This window comes from Cuculus canorus, chromosome 1 (assembly GCF_017976375.1).
Source record: "Cuculus canorus isolate bCucCan1 chromosome 1, bCucCan1.pri, whole genome shotgun sequence".
NCBI classification, from domain to species: domain Eukaryota; kingdom Metazoa; phylum Chordata; class Aves; order Cuculiformes; family Cuculidae; genus Cuculus; species Cuculus canorus.
The window spans coordinates 165,656,404-165,674,261 of NC_071401.1; the positions used below are offsets into that span (position 1 = coordinate 165,656,404).

Here is a 17,858-nt window from a genome sequence, read left to right on the forward strand (position 1 = left end):
AATTTCTTTTTGGTATTTTATGTTCGTACCTTGCGAAGATAGGAGTCCTTGTTCTTTCCATAGTGCTCCATGTATATGAACCACTCCAAATGCATATTTTGAGTCTGTCCATATATTTACTCGCTGATCCCTGCTCAATTCCAAGGCTCTCGTGAGAGCTATTATTTCTGCTCGCTGTGCTGAAGTTCCTACAGGAAGAGCCTCTGCTTTTATTACCCCTTTTTGTGTGGTTACCGCATACCCGGCATATCGTGTCCCGTTTTCTACATAACTACTTCCATCTGTAAAAAGTTCTTGATCAGGCTGTTCAAGTGGGGTGTCCTTCAGGTCAGCCCTTGTTGCATGAGTGTGTTCGATAACTTCCACACAATCATGTTCCAAAGGGCCATCTTCCACAGGTGCTCCTAAGAAGGCTGCTGAACTTTCTCCTGCATTGTCCGTGATTCCAATCCTTTTGCCAGCTGGTTCCCAAAAAGTGTTGGACTATTCTTGAATCCTTGTGGAAGCCTTGTCCATGTCAACTGCATTTTTCGTCCATTGTGCGTGTTCTCCCATTCAAAAGCGAAGAATTTCCTACTATCTTTGTTGAGAGGAATACAGAAGAAGGCATCTTTTAAATCAATTACTGTAAACCATTTGTATTTCTCCTTCACAGATGTTAACAATGTGTATGGATTAGCTACTACCAGATGTATATCTTTCGTGATTTCATTAATAGCCCTTAAGTCCTGTACCAATGTATATTCTCCATTTGGTTTCTTTACTGGAAAAATTGGGGTATTATATTCTGATTCGCATTCTTCTAATATTCCAGACTTTAAGAACTTTTCAATAATTTTCACTATTCCATATCGGGCCTCTAATTTTATGGGATATTGTTTTATTCGTACTGGTTTCGTTCCTTCCTTCGATTCTACTACTACTGGTTGGGCCATTTTTATTTCCCTGGTATATCAGTTTCCCATACTGTAGGGATCACTGCCTCTTCTACCTCTCTGGGTAATTGAACTTTTGGATTTTCCTTCAACACTAGTATCTGTCCTGACTTTGATTCTGGAACTTGCATAATTAATTCTCCATCCTCAAAGACAATTCTTGCATTTAATTTAGATAAAAAAAAAAGAAAAAAAAGAAAAAAAAAAAAAAAAATCCCATCCAGCAGGGAGATTGGACAATCAGGCATATACAAGAATTCATGCCATATTTCCTTTCCTCCAAATCGTAATTCCAGGGGTTGCATGAATGGCCGGGTTTCCTCTTTCCCTGTGGCTCCCACTATTGTAGCAGTCTTTCCCTATCTGTCCACATAAATCATTTAAAACTGAGTGTGTTGCACCAGTATCTACTAAAAATTGCACTTCTTTTCCCCCTAACCTCACTTTCACTAGGGGTTCATCTTTTCCCGATCCTCTATTTCTACCTCATCCTCCCCATCACCTTCTACTCCAGTATCTCTGGGGGCTGGTGGGGCCGACGGAGCCACTAATAAATCAAAATCATCATCCTCCTTATGCTGCAAAGCATTTTCCACTGCCAGACATTTCATACATTTCTTCTCAGTCACACATCCCTTACACTGCTCATCCGATTTTGTATTAACGACCATTATTCCACATGCCTTCTTCCATTCCTCTTTAAATATAAAGAACAATTCTTAAAATAAAGAACAGTTCTACATACGGTATCTCATCCCATTTACCCTCGCGCCTACAAAATTGCATCAACTGTAGGATGATATTATAGTCTAAAGTTCCACTTTCTGGCCAACGAACCTGATCCTCCAAATCACACTGTGTCCACCATACATTACAATACTCAACCAATTTCCTTTTTTTGCATTTCTTGCCCAAACTGCCCCTCTTTCCAATGCATCAGAATACACCCTAACGGTGATGACTTAGGTATCGGTGGCATTTTATAACAGTCCAGACCAGCACCAAACAACAAAAACCAAACAAAGTTCCACATAGCGAATAATACAGATTACCGAAAATACAAAACCAGACCACGGTTGCCGAACCTGCGGTACCGAAAATACAAAACCAGACCACTGTTGCCGAACCTGCAGAGCTTTCGCTACTGTCTTATGGACGGCGCCTAGGCTTCCCACTGGAGCTCCTTAACCCAACCAAGCGTAGCTTTCGCCGCGTCTAACAGGCAGGTTCTTACCAAACCACAACTATGGTACCATTCCTGATAAAGCACCGTGTCTTACCAATATAATCCTCGGTCCGTCGGGGGCAGCAGAGGTCGGTTGCGGTCGATGGCTCCCCGAGAATCACTCGGTGCCGGCCGGAGCGAGATCGATGCGAGCCGCCTCAGCAATGCCCGCGAGGTCCCACCTGGGTCGCCAAAACTGTTAGCGTAGAGACAAACACATAACCATACGAAGAAGGTTATATGCGGTGCTTTATTTCGAGGCCCCGGGAACCAGGGGTACGCACCCAAATCTGGTTCCAAGACCGTCACATCGCGTTCGCCATTTATCCTTAAAGTGTTGCTCAATCTGTTACATATTCAAAAGGGATGCAACCTACATATTCATTTCGGTGATTGTCACATCAGGTCTTGCAACATTTTCAGCATTCTTTACATTTTTATGCAAACTGTTATCTCTTTGCAAGTTTACTGCTTGCATTAGAAAAGATACCAACTCTATGTCCTGTTAACATAGATAAGATTTCTTCTGGCTCAGTAAGAGTTTTCAGCATTCCTTCCCAAATGGGGATACCTGAGACTATACCCTGGAGCAAGCGAAATTTCAACAGAGTAATTAGTTTTTAACTATATTTAATAGAATTGTTAGAACTATTAGTTATTCGACTACATTTTAGTAAGACAAACTAGAGTTTTCCAACACACCTGGCAGAAGAAATAAAAGTTTATGAAAGGGAAATTTTCTAGTAATATGGTCTTGCTTGCTCATTTCTTTTCTCACCAAGTCCTGAAATAAAGACACTCTAGTGTTTTTTAGAACACAACATACCTAAATATATTTTTATGGCTTAAATGCTTTTTCATAAATATGCTGTAAGTACAATGATAGAATTCAGTTTCATGTCAGAACACACAAGTGGCTCCTAATCCTTTGTTCTAGAATGTTTATGCTAAATCTATAGAGGAGAACAGATATATTCCCTCAGTTTAAAAGAGGGAAAAAAAAGCTTTCTAATACAAGAAGACAAGAAAAAATATTTTATCAATAGTTTAAGGTCAAGGTAAATGTATTAATTATAATCAATATTGAGAAAAAGTAACATCTTTTTACAAAATAGATGCAACAGCTTGGTAAGATATATTACACAAGAGATTATATTCTATGGATTTAGCTTAGTATCAGAAGAAAGAGTGATTAACTGAAGAAAAGTTAATGTCAAAATTATTTCTGACATACTCCTTTGATCCAAAAAATGTTTTTTTCTCCATAGCCAGTGAGCTTAAAGTCTTTGGTGCAGAAGGTACCTATAGATGTGGTATTTTTCAGCTTTTTTATTAATGCACTTATGCATGCACATACACACACTTACTTACCTAAAAAGCCATACCTGACTTTTTGTTTGTTTGTGTGAGGAGCAGTTAACATAAACATGCTTGACCACACATTTTATCTCCTTTGAGGTAATATATTACATATCTCATTTTGAATGCTTAAAAAAACCAGACCTTTAAGAAAGTTGCTGGCTGTGTTCTGTCATTTATTCTCCAAATGTAAATGTTTCTGCATAAACTCAAACTTCCCCTTTCCTAAAGAAAAATATGAGTGTGTAGATTGGAGTTAAGATATCAGGAAGAAGAAGGATCCTGAGTTGATTTTAATATACCATTCTGAGAGAGAGAAAGGAGGAAGCATACAGAAGAATTTTCATCTCTGAAAGGTAGCAGACAACCACTAGAGACAAACCAGTTTTGGGCTTCTTTTTGATTCCTTGAAAGACACAATTCAGCTCTCTTCAGGAGAAGAGAAATCTGGCTCACTTAAATGCAAAACTGGACTGCTGCCAGGAACCATTTGCAAGAGTGATTAACAAAACCAATTTGTTTTATGAGATTTTCACAGAGGTAAAAGGTATGCATATAATTTTCACACAAACAAATAGTGCAATCTTAGATTTATAGAACAAAAAAGAACTAGCACTTCTCCCTTAGAAGGATGTCTCATTATAGCATGCTTATTGCCTCCTCAGCAAATGTGGCATTTAAATATAGTGAGCAATGGCCGTATGAAAGAAGTAATTCTGAGAAATAAATGACAGTACCAGTACCAGTTTCCTGAATGGAGGTGAAAGTGGTTTGGCAATATTTACCCAAGCTGATGTTAATTTATTCAGTATTGAAATCAAAGAGAGAAGGAGGGGAATGCCTGTGTATGCTGGTGAAAATTTAACATGAAATTAGAAAACTCTAGAGTTGCAGATGAATTAATTATCCCTAGTGGCATCAATGCAAAGCAAAGGATTTGCAGTAGCAGCAAGTGTGTAAGAGTTTAACTTATGCCTTAAGTTCTCTCCTCTTATCGGTCTAAGGCAAACTAAGAAAAAATGCCAGAATGTTTTAAACTGTAGCTCTAGATTCCAGTTTAAGCAGGAAGTCTAAATTCAGGTTATTGGAACAAGATGAACATACATTGGAGAAAGCATAGTATACAATAACTCTTTGTCAAATGTCGTATGAAGTATGTTTTTTCCTCTTGGGCTATATGAACTTCTGGCCCAAGCTAAATGAATGAAAATGCAGCATCTATGCTTAAAAGGCAACTGAATAGTACTGTGGTTAAAGAGAAGGGCACTAAGCCAAAGGTTTTTTTCATATCTTACATTTATTTCCAAAAATATCACAGGTATTGTAGCGAGGATAGTAACTTCTCCTTGTTACATTTTCACCCCGACCCTGGCAGACATAAGTATTCGAGTGCTGCAATGCAGCTGGCTGGACAGACAGCCAATATTGTTCTTTGTGTACCACATCAGTGTGCATGCCCAAGGCAATGCTTTTGAAAGCTGAATCTATTACTTTTATTGAGACAGCAGAAAAGGAGCAATTCTAGGGACCTTCCTTTTGCTGTAAAAGGGTTCATACAATGATGATACACTGACAACCAACCACATTTAAATGATAATTTAGTTAAAGTGCAGAAACATATGTACATTTTTATTTGACCCTTTCTTGCCATCGTGCTATTTTCGTATTTTCTACTTAAACTGCCTTTGAACCCAGTTTTAAGAATAAAAATAGGTCTTTTGCGTAGCAGTTGTTTTCTTCCCTAGCAATGTCTTTTTTAACATCTTTGCTAGATGCACTTATCTGGGAAGAAAACCTATTCTAATAACACCAAGGGAGAACCCCAGAAGCTGAACACCACACTTATGCTGGTTTTCAAAAAAACGGTATGTGTCTGTTAAGAAAGGAGAATGTTTCATAAAGTACAAATACAGTACCTTTGAGGCTGAGAATTCAAAGCCTGAAATTTCCGTGGCTGCCAGGCAGGTTTTCCTGAACTGGCAAAAGCAAACCAAATAATAGTGAGTAAGTGGTAAGGGAGATGGAAGGCAGCTATTTAACCAGCTGAATGAAGGAAATGAGCATCAGCTTTTAATCTTCAGCTTTACTCATTAAATGTGAAACTCTTACATAAGCCCAGTAAAGGGCTGGCAGACGGTTTAATTATCAATATAACTCCTTAAAGTACTTTCAAGTTATACATGGAATTTTAAGACCCTTTTTACAACTGTCAGGACCAAGTGGAATTTTATTTGAGAATTCATAGTAAGTAGTATGATAGCTGAGAAACATTTAAATCCTGGCTGAAAAATAGCCTGGTGTCTGCCCAGGTGCCAATTCTGTTTTATGCCAAATTAACAATAAACAACTATTACAGAAATATTTTTGCAATTAATCTTTTTCTGTACTTATTTTAATTTTTAACCTAACGTAATAAATAATGCTTTAGGCTCAAGGTGGGACTTCATAGTCCTGCTTTTAAAGCTAAACAAATTATTTTCATTGAAATTGCAAGGTAGTGTTCATGATGACGATACTGAACATCCTCGCAATGAAGTAGTGCTGCTGATAGGAAATTATCTGTAAAGGTTTATATGTATAGTGTTATTATCTAGATTTATAAGTACTGTATGTAACCGTGCAACAGAAACTGATCTACTGTAGCTCTAAATATCTAGGACACGAACGTTCAGGCCAAACCACTTGCATAGCCTCCCACCATAGTCATTAGAGTGAAACAGATCTTACACAACCATTGTATGCTGAGATGACTCTGAACAGTGCTCCTCTTTCTCTCCATTTACCACAGAAGCAGCAGTCTAGCCTCAGTCTACACACCTGACTGTGCTGCTAAGGAACACAACTGCCTAAGTGACACAGAATGTATTTACTGTGACAAAAGTAGTAAAAGAGGCAAGAATTTGGAATATGCTATCTGGAAATACCAAAATGCATCTGTTTGGAGACTATTTCATTTCAGCCTTCCAGGGTGGCTAAAACTGAAGTAGAAAATGTAAGAAAAATATGTTTTATGTTAAAAAAATAATATTTTACAAAATCAATACTTTCAGGCTTTTATAATATATGGGTCAATCCTGCTTCCACTAAAAGGAGCATAATTTTTTTAGTTTTCATCTCCAAGGACAAATAAGAGAAAGACAAGGATTAAGGCCCTTGTTTTAATTTATCTGAAAAGCTGGTAGAATGGCAGAGACACTTCAATTCATTTGTCTTTATATATAGAATACGACAACGAAATCCCTTAATTAGGTTTCATTATAATACATCTGTATCTTCCACCTGGTTTTTGCAAAACATTATGCTGTACCTTTTGAGGATATGACACAGCTTGTGCTTATGATACATGTTCTGCATTACTACTCAGAATTTATACTTATCGAAATACAGCCTAACAGAACTGCAAATTTAACATGAGAGTAGTATGAACTATCATTTCCATCAGAACCTCCAAAATGCTTCACAATGAAATCTGATTGCATCTGCAGTGTCTAAGATGCTTAGCCACCTTTTTTTTCCCTTTAATAGTTTTTCAAGATGAAATATTTTTGAGGTGTCATAATTTGCATTTTATTTCACTTTTAATAATCCAATAATGATCAAGTTCCCGATTTCCCTTTATAAAAGCCAAAAACATTAGTGTCTAACACAAGAGAATAAAATAGACCATCATGTTAGAACATTGATCTAAAAAATAACACATTCATATAGCACCTTAGTGAATTACCTTTATCATGGTAAATATAGTAAGTATTCTAAAACTGGTCTGCCTGACAATTACTGTCTTCTAGTTTTATTTACTCAGCACTAAAGTAAGGGCTCAGTTCTTTTAATTCACAGTGAGTAGTATTTTACTTCCCAATAGTTCCCTGTGTCAGAGGGATTATACTACGTGAAGAATGGTAGAGAACAAACTGGCTTTTAGTTAACAAAAAAAAAAAAAGCCCAGGGACATCATCCAATGAGGAATCCCAAACAGTGCCAATAGAACAATACATGTATATGCGTAAAGAATAGATCCATCAGTGTGCAGATCACAGTATAATATTTTCAGCATTGGCATTTCAGTACAAAAATATCAATGTTCAATCCAGAAATAAACACAAGAAATACACACCAACAAACCCAACTGTATACACCAATAAACAGAGCTTTGTGACACTGCTAATCTTTTTCTTCATCAGTGAAAGAAAAGAAAATCCAGACTTTTGAGACTGTTAGTAAACATAGGTACATCAGATTAAACATTTTGCATTCTGAAGGCAATCACTTCTCTTAGCACATGAAGAAAAAAAGAACAAATCTTCAAATGTATCTTTCTGAAATCCGGCTAAAACCAATTATCATGGATTTTATGGCTTTTTTTTTCTTTCAAAATTTGGCAACAATTTTCATGTGAATGTGTCAGATAAAATGCATTCTGTGAAGAAGGAGCCGGAACCCATGCACTAAGGTGAGTGGTCAAAACAGTAGCTTAGAGAAGCATCCTCTTACCTCTTCTGGAATATATGTAGTATCCATTAGTTTTCCCAAATCACTTCAAATTCAACAGAAAGACTAGTGCATGCATTTACAGCACATAGCACTGTCCACAAACAAGCAAACTTTCCTTTGGAGTTATTCACTCGGCACTTGTGGGTTTGACCCTCTCAGACTGGTAACAGCCAGGGAGTTCTCACTGCTAAGACATGATTTCAAAGATGAAACTCATTACTACTGTTGTTTTAAAAAGAAAACCACCTTTGTTCAGCTCATAACTAAAAAATATCATTTAAATCACTTCAAGCTGATGGAGCTAGCATTTAGTTCATACTAGCCGTTCACACTGTATATGGTTTGTTACAAGAACATTTCAAACTTTGGGGTGGAGCATATATTCTAATTTAGAAGATTGGTTTGGACATACTGCAGTTCTGAATAAAAGTAAAGGTAATGGTCCTTGTTAAGCTAGTTGTATTTGCTTTGGCACTAATAGCTGATGAACAAGGAAAGCAAAAAGAAAACCAACAGTTCATTAAAAAGATAGGTGTTGACTGCTGACTAATTATCAGCTAATATCTGAAAATTGTAGGAAATCACTGTTAAAAAGCAAGTCCTTTGTAAGTATTTATAACCATTTGAGATTAACAGATAGTTTTAATTTTTAAAAAATGGTATTATTTTCCTTTTCAGATTGAAGGAGTACACTGGTTTTAATCTATTTTACTGAAGATATTATATGAATACTATGAATAATAGATTTAGGTACTAATTAAGGAACAAAGAAATAATTTTTTTTTTCAGAAGAGGATGCTTTTCTGATGAATTATGTAGAAGCATGTATCAGAAAATTTATTTTAAGTGTATCTTACATCTGTATAGCGATATTTGCCAAACTTGGACCTGAATTTAGTAGGATTTATGAACCAGGAAAGGCAATTACATTGCTGTTTTATTTAGATTTTTAACAATTTACTCATCTGAAATAGCCATGTAAGGTTTGGATGTATGAAGTACAGTAGTTAGTCACTCCCGGTCAATGCACGCATTCTTGAAATTTGATCCTTTCCTTTCCAGATTTAACTAAAACCCATACACTCAGTTAGATTATAACCGCAGTATTCATGAGATTGACAATACAGTGTTCATCTGTGTCACGCTTGATCTTTGTGGGTTTCTTAAAGTGTCTTCGATTTTCCAGAGTCTGGAAAATTTCTTGGGGGTCAACCTGTCCACTAGATTGTGTGAATCCAAATGTATACTTGTTGTATAAATCACATATCTATACATCCTCCCTGTGTGATGCGCTGAAAGCCCAGAGCTGACATCAAAGTCATGAGGACTGAGGGGAATTTTCTTACTTATTGGCTAAAGCCAGGTAAAATAGAATACAGAGAATAACCAGAGGCAATGGGAAGATAACTCCAAAATTAACAGGATTAGGATTAGAATACTGAAGAAAACCGATTAGCAACATATTAACTTTACATTCAATCAATATTCTTCATTTTGCATCTGCTCTATTCACTAAAGACCATCCAGGAAAAACCAGCTGATTACATTCACCTTCAATTCATTATCCTGCTATGCTTTATGTTTGTATCGTACATGGACTGCACATGTGGGTGTGGAAGGCCTAACTGTTCTCAGAAAGCGTGCTGCGATATTCAGCTGTTTACAAATTTCACATGTGGAGCTCTGCATATGCTGAAGGAACTGAAAATGTTGAAACTTAGATCTGTTGAGATGACTGTCTAAGAGAACCTTGAGGTGCTTGGGTTTGAGAGCAACACCTGCACTCAAGCGGAATGCTTGCTTACTGTGAGGCATTTTGCTCAAATATGGAGAGTAAATTGGTCCCCTAAGTAACACAGAATCCAAGTAGTGTTTGTTTCAGTGAAAGGACCGGGGAAAAAAAAAAAAAAGGATATTTGTTGAGACAGAATAACAGATGCAATTATCTATTTTTTACATAGTTGTCATATCAGATTTATAATTTTACATACATTCCCCTTTGAAAAGAAGTTGCAATGCTTAGCCACAATATCCTCTTACAGTGCTCAGAATGAAAATGCCAGTTTCAGGACAGATTTTCATGTCACAACTGCCTTTAAAAGAACTACATCACCAAATATTGTACGAACGCATACTACTATAACATTTTGAAACTATATGTGCATGAGGTGCAACCCATTTTTTTCACAACATACTTTTCAATACTTTAAATCTTTTGGTAATTATAGGATATTTTGTTTTGTTCTGTTTAGTCCAGCAGATCTCTCTTACAGAGAAACGGTAATAAAAAAGGGGTTCCAGGTCTCAAGAGAAGTCTGAGAATTACATTTCCTATAAAATTCAAAATTTTCAAGAAATAAGTGTTTGTGTATTGCCTGACCAGACTAGTAAAAAATAAATTGCTTTTTTTGTTTTGTGATTTCCCTAGATTTTCTGTGTCTCTAGTGAAGAGTTGGAAATAAGTCTGTTTTTCTAGGGAATGGCACCAGTTGGGACCCAGCTGATTGTATGTACTCTGCACCTTCTCAGTTGGCTTTGTTTTATTGATTTGGTGTTTGTGAAGTCCAGATGCTAATGCTCCTAATGATCAGCCATTCTTTTTGACTTTTGGTAACAAGTATTCTCATGCAGTTAATATCAAACAGAACTTTGTTCTCTACATCTGTAATTTCAAAATTCCCATTTTTGAACTCCCCTAGTCTCAAGTAAGTAGTACATTGTCTCCCTTTTTTACTCCCTACAATCTTTTCTCCTACTTCCAGGGCCCCATGATGCAAAATGTCATTTTGCCGGTCTTCAGTTCCAGTGACAACTTTAATTTTGGTGATTTTAATGGGTTTTTCAAATACAATACCATAGAAGTCTCCAGTAGAAGGAGCTTTGCCCCAGAAGTACTCATCAATGCTGCTGTAAGCCTTGCTTGCCTCATAGTTTTCAAATACATTCATATTGGTGTGCAAGTTTGCAGGTGGGTTGTCAGGGATATCAAAGGATTCCTCTTCAAAATCATCATCCTTTAGCTTATTTTCAGCTCCTTTGTAAGACGAGTAGTATCCCATGTGCTGGAACAGAGATGGCTTAAAACGGATCACTTCCTTTTGAGCTAACAACCCACGAAAGTGGATAAGTAGCCAATCGCAAGGCATTTCTTGGTAGAACATCAACAAAAAATGGGCCAGACGTGGGAGGTCATGGGAATGGTAAAGCTTTCCAATGTACCCCAGTTTGGAGAATTCCAAAGTTACCCAGTAGGATCCTTCTCGTGAGGTAATTACTTTCTTAACAGCAGTCAAAAAGTTCTTTGAGCAGCGAACGTCATCTTCTAACATCACATAGTAGTCAGAAAGATTAGCACAAAAGTTAAGAAGAAAAGCATAATCTACGTTTTGTTTGGATCGAAACTTCACACGGTCCTCTGGGTCATTGTAATTTCTCTTAAGGCCATCCAGTACAGGATAATACTCCTCAGGGACATGAATAACTATTAATCTGCCTGCAATTATGTGATGTGCAAACTTCTGTGAAATATCCTGGACCATCCCTTCACACCAGGATGAGTCAAAATCTGCCAGTTGCACTACCACTGCAATTTCTTTGAGTTCTTCATAACTCGACTGCTCAAATATGGACTTGATGGTCTCAAGCAAGTAGTTTCCCTTTTTCCTTTTCACAGAGGACAGCCCGATTGTAAGATACCCTATAGAAAAGACAATTCAAACAAAAATTGAGTGTCTGACATTGGAAACAATTTAACCACAAAGCTATCCTCCAGAGTTGTACTTATATTAAATCAACCTTTTGAATGTTGAAGTCTGAGAAATTTGCTATATAACTTACTGAGTTGCACGCAACAAAGGATATTTATTGGTTTTTCATGAAAGAAGAATAATTGCAAACAAATAGACATATGGAAACTATTACATTAAATGTTCACTTGTTAACTGCAGGGAATGGCATGTAGTGGACAAAAGCCAAAGCAATGGACACATATGTGCCTGAAAGAGGAAACCACATAGACAATGAGAAGGCTGTAAAATCTGCTAAAAGAAAGGAGATTATGAGATGCAATTCATACTGTATTTTTAAATCAAGCAACTATGAAATGTGGCACAAAAAAGTGAGCTATACATTAATTGCCAATCTTTCATCATCTAAGCACTCTACAATATTAGTTACACTTATGCACAACATCACAGTTTATGAATGTTGCATGGATAATGCCTTTCTGCATGTTCATTTTAACTGAATTTTTGCAGTTTTTTTCTTGATAATAGTTCCTCTAAACCTCTTTCAGGACTCATTGAGCATTTTACAGGATACTCCCTCTTGCAAGTCATAATACAAATATGATTTTAAAGAGAACTTACTACTGCATACCTGTGCTTGTATAAATAATTTTTAACGCTGTTACATCTTTCTAGGGAAAGATGCATCTTAATTACGATTTTCACCTCTGCTGTTTTGAAGTCACTGCCATTGCATTTTTAGCAGCAGCTTAAATCAGGGTTTTTTTTCAGGTAATTGCTAATATATTTCTATTTTTCTAACTTTTGGTGGAAAAAAATGTTAAGACTTTATGACTGACGGAGTGTACTTTAGTTGCACCTAATCCAGTTTTCTTAAAATATTGTGCTTTGTTCAACACTGCTCTGATTAAATGATTCAGTTTCCTTCAAGGCTTAAGTCTGCACAAAATGCAGTTGTACAGTGAAGTACAACCCCAAGAATCCATTCACGCTGCCTACATAGACTTAAATTTCTCAAATCTAATTTGAACAAACATTACCTTATAGCTTCCTATGAAGGTCAACAATACACAGATTATTTTATGTCACCTGTTGCACTAGGACATTTCAGCCTTGTTTATGTTTGTGAAATGACTGATTTGGAACTCAAAGGACACCTGTCTAAAAGCTAGGTATGGACATAAAGTCTTGAACTCTGCCTGGAGTCAGAATGACTAGGTAGTCCATTTGCAGATGGCTGTGACAAGAATCCGTCTTTACTATCCCCATAATAACACAATTAACCTCTTTGTTATCACAGGATCTCCTTGTTAGGAGATCCATTCACAGATGCTGGACTGGAAGAACAGGGGATCTGTAAGATGCATCTAAATGATTCCAAGCATTCCTTAGATTGGATTTACTGGTTTTATGGTGGCTGACAATATTGTCTCAGAGGGTGGTTACAGAGCACTACCAGCACAAGTCCTTTCCAAATTATGTCCCTCTAGCCTGGAAAGGGGATACACAAAAATATACTCACACAGACTATCCATGGGCTGCCTGCAGGACAGCTATAAGGCAGTTTGCTCAGAAGGTATCCAGGCTGTGGGGCAGCCACTACTAGGGCTGAACTCACAGCTTCCCAGGAGCTGCCTATACAGAGAGAGATAGGTGTCCCACTAACTCTCTAGAATCATGACTACTTAGCTCCACTTGCCTAGAAATACCACAGGGACTACATGGATTTTTGCTCATTTTTAAATTACCTCATTTCATAACACTCCGATTGCAGTTACTTACTTTTCCTTGACAAAGGCGTGCCAGCTAGGTAGCGATAGGAAATGTTTATAGATCCTGAGAAATTAGACAAATCTTTAAAAGTGTGAACATAACGTTCTGGGTTGAGCTGGTGCGTGGCTGTTTCTCTGATTAATTGCTTGTCCCCTTCCTATTAGTGAGAAAACAAAAAAGAATAGGAGAGGAAGAGAGATAAACACATTTGTGAATGCCAGCCAGAAGGAAACACAGACAGGCAGGTTTCCAAGCATAACATTTTTCAGTGTCAGCTTTCGTGAAAGTATGTAGATGTCACTTCATTTTTTCAAAAACCCATTACTGAATATCATGCATTTTTGGCTACAGAAAATCTGCCAGAACTCTTTAGAATATGGTAACAGGAAAAGAAGAAAAAAAATTTGGACAAAAACTCTGGAAAGTTAGCAAACACTAAATTATTACCAGAAAAAAGCTGCGTTATTTAACATAGGGATAAGAAAGTATCAGGTAATTTTCATAGATGGTAAAGTAGTAGAGATTTTTTTAAAATGTTTTCAGTGATTTAAAAAAAACCACCAAAACTCTTGCAAAGGACAGATGAAACTAGAACCTTGCATCAGGCTCCTTTTGCCACTTTTCTGAGCAACTCCAAATCAGATTTGTGATAAGCTGAAATGTATGTGATCATCCAAACAGCCAAAGCTTTCTCTAGGTTTGGTGAACACTAATGGTATATAAAAAAGGCAAATTTATCACCATGCCTCCTCTTCCCACCTTATTCTCCTGTCTTTTCTTCCAAGAGGCTTCTTGAGCCATAGTAAAGTCACACAAGGGAAGGAGTGGCTTCATTAGCAGTGCCCTATCCATAAGCTCAGTTGGGTCTCAGGGAAAATCTGTTCTTCAGTCCCTAAGAAAAGGGAAAATATCTAACAGGTTTGTGGTGTCATGACACTCAGTTTAAAGGTAGGAATGGTTATTTAACTTACGCTGCTTGATTCTAGTCTGATGACAGGCCAGTGAATGAATGAGTTCATGTCCTCTGATATGAACAGTATGTTAGCACATTAAAAACTTCCTACTCTGTCGTCAAATGGGAGCATAGCAATAGTACTGCCCCTAACAAGAACATCACAGAAATAGTAAACAGCACTCATATTTAATGGCAGAAATACACAAAAAACCCGTCAAAGATGTATTTTATAGCACAAATCAATGTGTGTAATCTGATTCTAGTTTCATTTTAAGTTCATTATTTTTCTTTCATAGAAGTAGTAAATAATCCACTTCTGGGCTTAGTAAAGATCTTTTGGCAGACATCCACGGGCATCGCCTGTCCCCCTGCTCTCTTGATCTGCAATGTCTCTCCAGTAATTTCTTTCTAGTGTTGCTATGCTACTTTCCATTTCCTCCTAAATTATGAAAAAAAGATTCATCAGATTCCAGATTAGAATGTAACTCAGTGGGCTAAGAGGAGAACACCCCAAAACTGCAAGAGATGTTAATGAAAACAGTCAAATGGAAAAAACAAACGGAGGTCCAAAATTCTTCCTTTTGTAAGAATGTTTTGGTATGGAAATCTATTCTGCCAAGTTGTTTTTTTCCCCATAAAAAGTTTCAAAATATTTAGAACTGTCAGGACAAAATGTTTTGATTTTAACAAGCAAAATATTTGAACCGATCACAAAATTTTCCATTTTTTTTCTCTTTAAGAAATGCCTTTTGTGGCTATAACGACATTTTTCTTTTCCTCCTAAATTGTGTTTTTTATTCCTTTGCTGAATTAAAAGCAAAACTGAAATATGTATTTTTCTCAATCTTAATACTTGATTCTTCTACCTATGCAGACGTCAGTGAAGCTGAAGAGCTTGGTTAGCTCTCTTTAGCTGTCTTCTCTAGTTTTTTTTCTATGATAGTTCTAGTTTTGCTTATTAACTAACCTCTAACTTATATTCCAGTGTGTGCTGGAGCTGGAGAAGTTCCTGTGGGTGCCATGGGAAGAAGTGCCAGAAGTTATCCATTCTTTATAGAGATGCTGTGTTCCACTGAGTATCCTGTCAGCTATGATAGTACTGTTGTTTTCACAGTGCCCCAGATAATGATTAGTATTCATAGGAGAGTTCATAAGGCATGCTTCACTTACAGTGCACTTACTACTCAGAATACATATTAAAAAATCACTGCAAATCATACAGATATTGTTATATGGGTTATATTAATTCAGTACATCTTCATCATGCTTGATCAGATGTAGTACACACTCTGCAGAAGACACATCTTAACTGTTTGGCTGACAAACGTGGATCAACACTATACACCCTTTATCAAACATGCTTAAGAATTGTCCTCAGGTTGGCCCTTGCTTTCAATTTCCACAGCAAATGCCATGCAGAAAACAGTAAGAGGATTCTTTGGACCTAGGAGAGTGTTTAAGTGAAAAGGAAAGTCCTCTCCCTTCTTAAAATTTGCCACAATTAATCTTATTTTAACATTCTTACATCCTGAAAAAGGCCACTCCTTTGATTTTACATCTGGTGAAACAGGTGTCAGCCTTGCATCCCCTTGCACAGCCTGCTGCCAGAGACTGGGAAGAGAAACTTGGGGTCACTCGCACTCTTCCTTTATCATTTACTTTCAGGAAACGTATTACAATTAGAAAATCTGAGAGCCTTCACCTCCCTGGGGACTTTCAGATTTCCATTTCCTTAGGGGAAATGGTTAGTTTGCTGTCCTTGAAAACGGTTCTTCAGTGTATCTCTCCTCATCACTGTGCTGGTTTTCACTAGGACAGAGTTAATTTTCTTCGTAGTAGCTGGTACGGGACTATGTTTTGAATTTGTGCCGAAAACATTGTTGACAATACAGAGATGTTTTTGTTATTGCTGAGCAGTGCTCACACAGAGTCAAGGCCTTTTCTGCTTCTCACACTGCCCCACCAGCATGTAGGCTAGGGGTACACAAGAAGCTGTGACAGACACAGATGGAGCAGGTGACCTAAGCTGACCATAGGGATATTCCATACCATATGATGTTATGCTCAGTTTATAAAGCCGGGGGAAGAAAATAGAAAGCAGGGACTTTTGGAGTGATGGCATTTATCTTTGCAAGTAATCATTATGTGTGATGGACTCCTGCTTTCCTGGAGATGGCTGAACACCTGCCTGCTGATGGGAAGCAGCTGGTGAATTCCCTGATTTTCTTTGCTTACTTGTGCTGCTTTTGCATTACCTATTAAACTGTCTTTATCTCAACCCACGAGCACACCCATCTTCACTTTTCCAATTCTCTCTCCCATCCCACTGGGGGAGAGTGAGTGAGCAACTCTGTGGTGTTAGTTGTTGACTGGGGTTAAACCACGATAACACTGAAACTGCTCATCTTTTGTCTCAGCAGAGAAAACAAGCTAGACAAGTTAACAAAGCTGACAGACACAGTTAGGAAAGTAAATAATAAAAATAAATAAATAAATAAAGTAGAAAGTCAACAGCCTAACACATTTGAAAAATGCTTGATGGGCCATAAAGATATCAGGAGATCTGGAGAACGGTCAGGAGACTTGGCAAGAGACTTGGCTGAGAGCTATATGAGCGCAAATGTGCCAGAACTGTGATGAGAGAAGCTATGAAAGAGAGTGGATTTCTAAAAAACGGTGAAAAAAGAGCAAATTAAGGATAAGACATGGAGCCATTTGGGGAACTGGCAAATAGAACAGGAAAAGAATTCAAAAACAAATTAAGAACTCCACCATTAACAGTGATAATAAAAGCACTTTCAGAAACATCTGGGGGAGTTTGAAGCAATTAGTGAAAGGAAAAGAAGCATGAGGGAAAACACCACAGGGCAAAAAAGTGTGTGAGAAGCCAGGTCAAATTCCATCACAACTAAGAAATGATAAATAAATAAAATGTGGTGCAAAGCCTTAGTGCAAGTATTGGTAGAGAAAGCAATATGTCTGCAATATAGTAGCATACTAGAACCATGGGTTATCTTTTGAATGGTTTAAAAAAGTAGTAGGATATTCTTATTAATATTTACAATATCTACAATATTTTCATAAGGAAAAAGTATAATGTTTTACATTTAAATTGCTAGCAAGTTATCAATTCTGATAAATTCCTCCAAGGATTTTACTATTTATGCAGTGCATGCTTTTCACACTCTGATGTTGCTTTACATCAGATCCAGCTGAGTTTTGACTTAATCTTTCAGAGTATTGGAAAATCCATATTGTCCCAGTTTTATGAATCAAAGAAGGGTGGCAGACACAATCAGAAAGCCACCTCACAGTTCAAGTTCAGGGAAGAGGACTGTCTGATCCTATCACAATGTTGCATGTTCTCTTTAGTG

The 17,858-nt window shown here is 37.2% G+C and overlaps 1 protein-coding gene across 4 annotated transcripts in view; it reads right to left on the reverse strand.

Annotated features, from left to right (window-relative positions):
- Positions 1–4,522: 4,522 nt before the first annotated feature.
- MGAT4C (MGAT4 family member C) overlaps positions 4,523–17,858 on the reverse strand; it is a 360,468-nt gene continuing 347,132 nt past the window's right edge. For 3 of the 4 annotated variants that reach the window (XM_054057038.1, XM_054057037.1, XM_054057036.1), the window contains 2 exons: positions 13,539–13,686; positions 4,523–11,707 (listed from right to left, as the gene is read on the reverse strand). In XM_054057038.1, coding sequence (XP_053913013.1) covers positions 10,551–11,707; positions 13,539–13,686 — 1,305 coding nt within the window. In that variant the 3' untranslated portion in view covers positions 4,523–10,550. Of the gene's footprint in view, positions 11,708–13,538; positions 13,687–14,288; positions 14,395–17,858 lie in introns of those variants that run through there. The other variant, XM_054057039.1, reaches the window with a different exon arrangement.